The sequence below is a fragment of the Sprattus sprattus genome, assembly GCF_963457725.1.
Source record: "Sprattus sprattus genome assembly, chromosome: 12".
NCBI classification, from domain to species: Eukaryota; Metazoa; Chordata; class Actinopteri; order Clupeiformes; family Clupeidae; genus Sprattus; species Sprattus sprattus.
Genome location: NC_137910.1, coordinates 5,437,119 through 5,447,118, shown reverse-complemented (window position 1 = coordinate 5,447,118; position 10,000 = coordinate 5,437,119). Strand labels below are relative to the sequence as shown.

The following is a 10,000-nucleotide window of genomic DNA, read 5'->3' as shown; positions in this document are numbered from 1 at the left end:
TATATCTATATTTAAGCAGTAATAGCTGACTAAACCATGACTGGCCGAATGAATCCAATCTCAAGAAGATGCAGCGCAGGCTGTACCTCGGACCACTGCGTAAGTGGAGATGGAGATGCTGCGGGAAAAGTTAAGTTTGGGAGAGTACATCACGTCACATAACGAAGTGTGTGAAGTATTTGGGGACGTTGGAGACGAAGTGAGGGATAATTGACACAAGACTTAATGATCAGTATCCTGGTAAAAATATGGCTGACATTGTCGCATGCATTGCTGCCAACTTACAAATATTTCCCTAGGTGGCACTTGTCAACTAAACTGCTTTATAGCCTCATATCCTTGTCGAATTAGGAATGTTAAGTGTTTGACCAAAGGATGTTGTGAACGCTCCTGTGAGGCTTAGCTAATGTGTGACAGGGCATTCACCTAACCTGAAGAGAGGATACGCAAATCAATGAATGTATCCAAGTCTGCACTTTTCATTTAGCAGATCTGGTAATAGGTTGGGCCTAATTTTGCCTGGTTCAACACCAGTGGTTTGAGTTGAGGTGAGGTTGCATTAAAGCATTGGGTGAGATTGGGTTGCTTGTGAGTGGATCAACGTGTCACTTGTGTGTTTGTGTGTTTGTGTGTCTGTGTGTGTCTGTGTGTGGGTTTTACCCTCTCCGATGTTCTGGCCTCGGTTCAGGTCCTTCTTCATCTTGCGTTTGGTTCTTTTCCCTCGGCCCTTCCTGGCTCCGGATCCAGTCTCAGCCAGCACCCCCCGCCACAGCTCATCCGCAGTCACTGTCAATGCAGACCAGGGGCAACATTACTACACAATCTCTGCCCCACAACACACACACACACACACACACACACACACACACACACACACACACACACACACACGCACTCACACAAACTCACACACGCTCACACACACACACACACACGCTTGCTCACACACACACAGACACACACACACACACGTTCCAATAAGAGCTCAGGCACAATAGTAAAAGCATGCATGAAACCCTTATGAACACTAATTAGGAAAAACTGAGAGGTATCCCCAAAATACACACTTTTCACACCCACAAAAACTGACAGAGCTCCTGTTTCTAAGCCATCAGTGAGTAAACAAACATTGACGTGGCCAATTACACACAGCAGTCCTCAGAAATCTCACTGCACTGGACAGGACAACAAAGGAGTGGGAAACCTAATTCGTCACACATCATTACGACCTGTCATTGATAAAGTACATCACAAAAGCAGCACTGTCACTAAAGGGAGGAAAAATATGCAAAGCAATCATTAGCTATCTCTGTAACACACTCCCACGCTTAAAGCGCTTAAAAATAGCAGAACCACAAATTTCAATCAGGACGTCACACACAACAATTTACCCAAAATATGACAACCAAACTCACAAGCACAACCCCCCCCCCCCCCCCCCGCCCCACACAAACACACACACAAACGCTATTTTCCGCATGACTACACTCATGAACTCTTAAGTGGCCTCTGAGTCACTCTGGGTTTGTTTTCAGGAGGGCTATTAGTTGTGTGTTTTTGCTCGTCTTTATTAATCTGCCAGTGTTTTCATTCGGCCCTCTCTGCGGTCAGCGTGAAGTCGGGGGGAGCTGTGTATTTGTTTGTTGTTTGCTCAAAGATGTTAATTAGTGCCTAATGACGGTATATGGAGAGTTACACAAGTCTACTGATGCGTCAAAGCCCAAACAAAAGCAAGAGATAGGGAACGTCATAATGCTACCTGACAGCACTGTTACACATACATGTACACACACACACACACACATGGCTATACCCACACACCATCACTCACTCATGAGTACACAAACTATTTATACTGAATGAAGGAATGTGACTGCCGTCCATCCTCACTTACTCACTCACACACACACACACACGCACACGCACGCGCACGCGCACACGCACACGCACACACAATCACACACACACACAATCACCAACACACACACACGCACACACACACACACACCGACAACTTCTGGAATTGGGTTTGAATTGTCCCTTGTACTACAACAGAAGTGCATTTTAGGCAGAAAACCACCGTCATTTCTTGTCTAAACTTCAGCAGTATGGGTCCAGAAGCTTAGACTTATTTCTTCTTTTAAATCGTTAATGTAGGGCAACACTAAGCAAGATTCACTTGGGCTGTCATGTTTGAGTGATACACTGCCGGGACTTAAGCTTTCTCTGAATTTCAAAATAAAACATGTATGTAATGTGTAATGCTCAGGTTGGGTCAAAATTAGCAGCCGGCAAGCGCCAAAGGCATGTAGATCTCTATTTTAATCAACATTTGTCATATGAGCTTACAAACGCAGAATGAAAGAAATCAAGAAATTGCGTACTGTAGTGTTCTGTGGTATTAAATTATTCAGACCCATATGTTTGGTTAATTAAGCTGCCTTCCCATACTTCTAATTTAAAAGTATACGCTGGATCCGGTTGTTCAAACCGAAAAGGAAGGATAAAAGAAAAAAGAGAGTCCTTGAGCTTCTTTTGAAGTGGATTAAAATGCTACAGCACCATGAGGCACCACAGTTGAAAGTTTTAAGAGGCTGAACTGAAAGAGAGAGAGATATATTACAGTACAGTAGGGCTCGTCTGCCTAGAATTTCAAACCTGAATAACACTGGCTTAAAGAAATAGTGCTTCTCTTTTATCTAATAGTGATCATTCGTCAGTTGAATAGCCAACATGGGTGCAGTCTGTGTAGACAAAGTTTCATATATATTAACACAGCTCATATTCTCTAAATGCTGACCGAGCTATCATCTTTAAATGAAGCTATCTTTTAAATGTATCAGTTTGAGTTTGAGATGAAAAACAATTAGAACTAAGGGACGGTAGGATTGGAAGTTGCTCTTCTGCATTTCTGAACAAGTAAGTCAAATCCAGCTGAATAAAAGGATTTCAATGAAATCCCTGAGAATATCTGTAATTAATCTCTGCTCTCCTCTGCCCAATGCAAATCACTCCCTCTCTCGTGGACTCATGGCAGTAGTCAGGCAGTGGACTCATGGCAGTAGTCAGGCAGTGGACTCATGGCAGTAGTCAGGCAGTGGACTCATGGCAGTAGTCAGGCAGTGGACTCATGGCAGTAGTCAGGCAGTGGACTCATGGCAGTAGTCAGGCAGTGGACTCATGGCAGTAGTCAGGCAGTGGACTCATGGCAGTAGTCAGGCAGTGGACTCATGGCCCAGTGGGCTTTTATGTGTTTTGTAGGAATGGCTTTGGAAGGGTCCTGGGAATCTTACTCTTGCTTGTTACTCCAGAATCTCCTACTCTACCTTAACTGTTGTGTGATTAAGTAACCATAAAGTTTAGCTAGGCCCCTCACCCCCTTTCCATGCCAAAGAACCATGCACTGAACATTTCTTTACTTTGGCTTGATTCAACACATTCACCTATCTGTATGTAATGTAAAAACATCAATGAAGATTCACAATAATACACTGATGTTTTAGAGCATATACTGAAATATAAAAATACTACAAACAATAACTTTGGGATTATTCACCATACATCTCAAGACCAGTAAATGACTTCATGCACTGTACTTAGACCAATAACTCAAACTCAAACTAACCCAGACAGTTAAGAAAGTGCTGGAGCTGTACATAACAAGCAAAACTACCCTGCACTTCAATTAAACTGTTTTAATGCACTTCACACTGCATTTCACTATCACCGCTTTAATGTATTATGATTTACCAATGTGTATGAATAGTGCTATATAAATTAACTTGCCTTTAAAATCAAACCAACTGAAAATGCACTGACATGACTAACTACGGCCACAGTATCCACACTTTGTGGTTACGATACGGAGAGGCCACAGTTTGTCAGGCTGAAAGACTGCATATCTGAGACTGTGTTGTGCAGCACCGGCACTCCACAGGGGACTGTGCTCTCACCATTCCTGTTCACCCTGTACACATCGGACTTCACCTACAACACGGAGTCATGCCATATCCAGAAGTTCTCTGATGACTCTGCTGTTGTGGGATATATCAGGGATGGACAGGAGGGTGAGTACAACCACCTGCAGCTGAACAGCTCTAAGACCAAGGAGAAGGTGGTGGACTTTAGGAGGTCTCAGCCTCCTCTGCTACCAGTCTCCATCGAGGGGGTCAGTGTGGAGGTGGTCAACACTTACAAATACCTCGGAGTGCATCTGGACAATAAACTTGACTGGTCAGCCAACATAGATGCACTCTACAAGAAGGGTCAGAGTCGGCTCTGCTTCCTGAGAAGGTTGAGGTCCTTCAATGTCTGCAACAAACTCCTGCGCATGTTCCACCAGTCTGTGGCAGCGTCCTCTTTTATGCTGTGGTGTGCTGGGGAGGCAGCATAAAGAAGAGGGATGCGGGGCGACTAGACAGGCTGGTGAGGAAGGCGGGAGCTGTTGTGGGCACCGGACTGGACTGCCTCACAACGGTGGTGGAGAGAAGGACCCTGCGTAGGTTGCTGTCTATCTTGGACGATGTCCACCACCCACTTCACAGTACCCCTCAACAGACAGAAGAGCATATTCAGTGGCAGACTCCTGTCACTGTCATGCTCATCGGACAGGCTGAGGAAGTCCTTTGTCCCCAGGGCCATTCAGCTGCATAACGACACGCAGAAGGGGAGGGGGAGGGAGATGGACTTCTCTGCATGAGCCTACCTCAGTCTGCCCTTCTCTTCTCATCTCTTCAATTAATTACCATCCCACTGTCCATCCATCCCTCTACTGGCTATACTAGCCCCTTGCATAGACTGAACAACGTATATGTCTTTGCACAATCAACACACACACACACACACACACACACACACACACACACACACTCACACACACACAAACAAGCACAAGAACTTTGCACTATGATACAAGCACATGTGTATATGATTTATGTTTGTATGTCTGGGAGGTAGTGTATAAGCCCTATGTGTATGTGATTTATGTATGTATGTCTGTGAGGTAGTGTGTAAACCCTATGTGTATGTGATTTATGTATGTATGTCTGTGAGGTAGTGTATAAGCCCTGTGTGTATGTGATTTATGTATGTATGCCTGTGAGGAATTGTATCAGCTACTATGAATAACCTAAATTTCCCCTCGGGATTAATAAAGTATCCATCTATCTATCTATCTATCTATCTATCTATCTATCTAATAATTTAAACGGTGTAGGACACTTACACTTATTGAAGAAGCTACCATGCCTGGTCTGTTGCCATGCAACCACAGCAGGTGCTGCACAGGTCCAGTGCAAGGGGCTCGGTCTTGATAGGCTGGAGAGCTGAAAGGTGCCATCAATTACTCTGAGTGATGTCCGAGTCCCTGTCATAACAGAAACAATATGCAGTTATAACAAAGATAAAGGTGTAATTACATAGTTCTCTCTTATGACTGGAGACTGGTAGATGGAATGCATGTGTGGATTTTTTTCTCTCTCATTTTCATGAAAATAGACATAGGTGATATAGGTAACTGTAATTAAATAACTTGTGAATAAGGTAACAAGTCATTTAAAAGAAAGTGTAGGCTATAGGTGATGGATACTGCAGGAATGTCAGACCTCTTTAAAAAGGAACATAAGTTTAATTTGAGTTGATTTAAAATGAAACTGCTTACTAACATTTCTGTTTATCTGAATATCTGTAAGACATAGTCTGCAACAGTAGATCTTTGCCATCGCTACAGCGCTTTCCAATACAAGCATACAACTGAACCGAGAACTACACCAACAAGAAATCCCCCGCTATTTAAAATACTAATCAACGTTACCTGTAAAATATTCTTGAAATAATCAAGGCGATAATTTACGTGGGTAGCTGGTGTGCAGTGAAACTAGCAACATCTTGCAGGACACATGCCATATCTGGGTTTTACACCCATAGACATATGATGGGTACACCTAGCAGTCACGTTAGCTAACTTAGAGGAGTAACAAGTTGACGTGCTTCATTGTGAAATACTCATACATTTACCCGACAACGGTACATTGTTTGCCTTCGGTTGTTCAAGCACCTACACATACTACTCACTATTAACTCCTTGACCAAGTTGCATAGAATATATTGGATGTCAGTGCATGTGACCCTTCTGCTTATGGCACGGGATGACAGACTAGCAGTGGCTAAAGCTATATCGCTTTGAAGATGTACATGCTTAAATACTCAGATAATTTGCTGTTGTTTAACAGACAGCAGAAGGACACCCTAGGCAACATACTGCAATAAAATAATTCACACATAGAATAAAGAAATGTCTCGAAACAATACCTCCCAATGATGTACGGAGGGCACAGCACACCCGTATGGCCGCCGCCATCTTTTAATTCTGCAGGTCCTGAAGAGAATAACAAGTAGTCTAATTAAGTGCCTGTTTGTAAATATGTAAGAATAGGCTATAGATTTCTCAACAGTGTCTGGGGTCATGTAAGATGAACACAATTGTCATACAGTTATCTTGTGGAGAAGAAGAAAATTGTTATTTCATTTTCAATGTTGCATTTTAACCAACATTTGGGTTCTCCACGAAGTTCAGGTAAGGAAGGTCATCTGTACCATCCATCTCTTAAACTGCCTTAGTTGAAAGCCTTTTGCCGTCCTTGGCATTTTGACAAGACACACAACTTTTCCAACTGACATTAAAACTAATATTTTAACATTCAAAACAACCCCAGTGATAAATAAAGAGGAGTTAGATATACCGCAAGTGTAAGGTAAGTGTAAGGTTCTTGGGAGTAGCACGGCATCATGGTGTCCATCTGGCCACTATCAGTAAATTATAGTTAGGCTACTGGTCCTCTCTGCTGTCTGCTATCTCTTCCTCGTTGCACAGGTGCCACTAGCCCTGAAATTTGACCACAGGAAGTCTCTCTGTTTCCTCTTATCTGAGGATGTTGCCCCTCATGAAAGGTTTTTATCTGGGCAGAGAGGGGAAATGAGCGTGAGAGCATGAAAACAGGAGAGGAATACAGACAGAGAGAGAGAGAGAGAGAGAGAGAGAGAGAGAGAGCGAGAGACTAGGATATGCCTTCATCCTTGCGATACACTGTCACCATGATAATCACTAACTAACATCTGCAGGCTGTAGCAGCGAATCTCCTGGACAGCATTACCAATTTTCTATACGACAGACCAAGCTGCCGTGAAACAAATTAAGATTCACTCTACTGTCACGGCAATGGCCAAGTAGGACCCTTAGTTTAATCATAAAATCTACAGGAGGCAAATAATGCAGCCAGATTATGCTGAATTGAGTGGAGAGAAGGAGATGGGCTGAGGGTGGGGGTTAGCACTGACTGCTGGCCAATAATTAGTAGTCCCTAGGGGGTTCGACTTCAGGATACGCCAAAAGTTGGTGGCATCTTCATCTGGGTTACACACCCTAATCTCATATGCATAAGGAGAGAGGGAGAATGAGCGAGAGGTATAATTAAGACAACTCAGGTTTGTGTGAAAGCATATTGGTTTTAGACGTGTCTTTATAATGAACCAGGCTGCTTCTAGAGGTGTGAGTTTGACAGGGCAGCTGAGCTCTTTGACAGAAGCTCACCAATCAGTGTGTACTGTCGAGCTATTTTTTGGCAGCCAGACTTGAACATGGTGCAGCAACTGACTAATTAACGTCTACCTGACACTTCCTCTGTGTGTGTCCAAGAAGCAACACAGCGCGCCTGTTCGATTTAAGCCACTTTGAAAAAGTCGTCCCAAGGTTATGACTAAATCCTGGAGGCCCATGAAAACATATGAAAACATCTTATGCATACAACAGGCGCTTAAGTCTTAGTAATCAATTTAAGGTCATGGTCATGTGTGGAATGGCTTTCAACATGGTTTCAATTGGTACAGAGGGCAGGGTCGTGTAGGGGTCAGGTCAGGGTCAGAGTTTAGATCAGGAACTAAGGTCATGGTCTGAATTGATTTCAAATGAGGTCCTGTCAGATTCTTTTTTCCAATGCTTGAGTTATGGTTCTGTAAAACTGAGGGATTGCAGTCTTGACGGTGACTCTGAATGGCAGTGCATAGTACATGGATGTCTTGTTGTGCAGTACATTACAGTATATGAACAACATATTATATATAACATCTATATACAGTATATATTAAAGATTGCTGAGCTGAACACAGAGAGAGAAAGAAAGAGAGAAAGCGGCTTACAATGGAGATAACAATGGGTGGTCTTTTCTACACTCTCATGTTCAAATATGGCTCACATAAATGTGGTCTCATTAAATGTGCTTAGGGCAGGACACATTCACACATACACATACACACCACACACACACACACACACACACACACACACACACACACACACACACACACACACACACACACACACACACACACACACACACACACACACATACAGATGAAGGAAGTGCAGGTTTAGTAGTCACATAGTGATAGTAGTCAATTGCCATGCAATATGCGCCACAGTGCATGTAATGCAGCGTCTCTGTTGTGGAGGGAGAAGCAAAGTCACAGGACAAGAGACTGCATTTGACAGGAGGACTGTCATGTACAACCATGAGAACCATATGCATGTTATGTATCATAGTATTACGTTCCTCCCGGGCAACCGTAGTAAAAGACCGCATTGCATCAGGGGAAATGTATGCATACTGTGTTGTATGCAAGCGAGTGAAGTAAAGACACAATGAATGAACTCTGACTCTGCATGGTCTTATTCTGGATTAATACAATCATTACCAAGATACAACAACGCACTCCTTTTTTCTTTCTGTCTTCTTCTTCTTCTTCTTTTCTTTTTCTCACCATATCCTGATCCTTTCCTTTCCTTTCCTTTCCTTTCCTGATCCTATCCTTTTACATGTCTGTGTGTTGTGATCATCCCATCTTTGTCCTTCTGCTGAAAACCAGCCATAGTAAGCACTGCACCATGATGTGGTGGGAAAAATAGCGATTGTACCTCTGTGCAGAGTCATTAGACTTAATGGCTTTCATTTGTCGTTAATGGTTTGGGTGCCTTAACAGGCACACTCATTTGTGTTTTGCATTCTGTTTTTGGAGGCTGAATGTTTTCCAATAAGCTCAAAGGAGAGTCAAAAGCCCTTCAACACATTTCCATACTTCATTACCGGAGCCAGCTACAGAGGATGGCAATATTGGAAAGCAGTTCTCAGTTCTCAGTGTAAAAGTATTTTTGTAGGTCATCCACAAACAGGCAGGCCCTGGCTTACAGCAAACTCCTACAGAAACGTGTGAACTCTCACACTTGGGATTACACAAACTCCTACACACAAGTATACTTCTGCCTACATACACATACACATACACATACACATACACATACACATACACATACACATACACATACACATACACATACACATACACATACACATACACACACATACACATACACATACACATACACATACACATACACATACACATACACATACAACATACACATACACACACACACACACATACACACACACACACACACACACACACACATACACATACACATACACATACACATACACATACACATACACATACACATACATACACATACATACACACATACAGTGAGATACTGGATGCAAATACACACTCACAATCTCTCTCTGTCTCTCTCTTACACTCAGAGAGATGTGAGGGGCGCACTGCTGTGTGTGTTTGTCAGCAGTTTTTCCTCTGCAGGCCACACTTAGGGAAGCGGTTTTATTTTAGATCATAGATGTGAATTCACAGCCACTGCCCAGGGACATGCAGGGGTCCATCTTCCATCTCTGGAGGTAATGGAAAGAGAATGGGTACTGGGCACAGGGTCCATCTTCCATCTCTGTAGGGTAATGGAAGAGAATGTATCCTGGGCACAGCGGCTCATTTGAGTCCTCACTGTAGGAAACAAGAGCACATCACTCTGGCAAAACATGAATCAAAGCATTGGCACATCTGCAATTATTTGTCCTTATCGTCTTCTGCAAAT

The 10,000-nt window shown here is 43.1% G+C and overlaps 1 protein-coding gene across 1 annotated transcript in view; it reads right to left on the bottom strand.

Moving 5' to 3' along the window:
• Nucleotides 1–6,358, bottom strand: part of mrps5 (mitochondrial ribosomal protein S5) — a gene marked incomplete at its 5' end in the record, with an annotated part of 27,109 nt that extends 20,751 nt beyond the window's left edge. The window contains 3 exons of the mRNA XM_080849457.1: nucleotides 661–786; nucleotides 5,225–5,365; nucleotides 6,310–6,358. Of these exons, the coding sequence (XP_080705583.1) occupies nucleotides 661–786; nucleotides 5,225–5,365; nucleotides 6,310–6,358 (316 nt within the window). The remainder of the gene's footprint in view (nucleotides 1–660; nucleotides 787–5,224; nucleotides 5,366–6,309) is intronic.
• Between the last annotated feature and the right edge of the window lie 3,642 nt (nucleotides 6,359–10,000).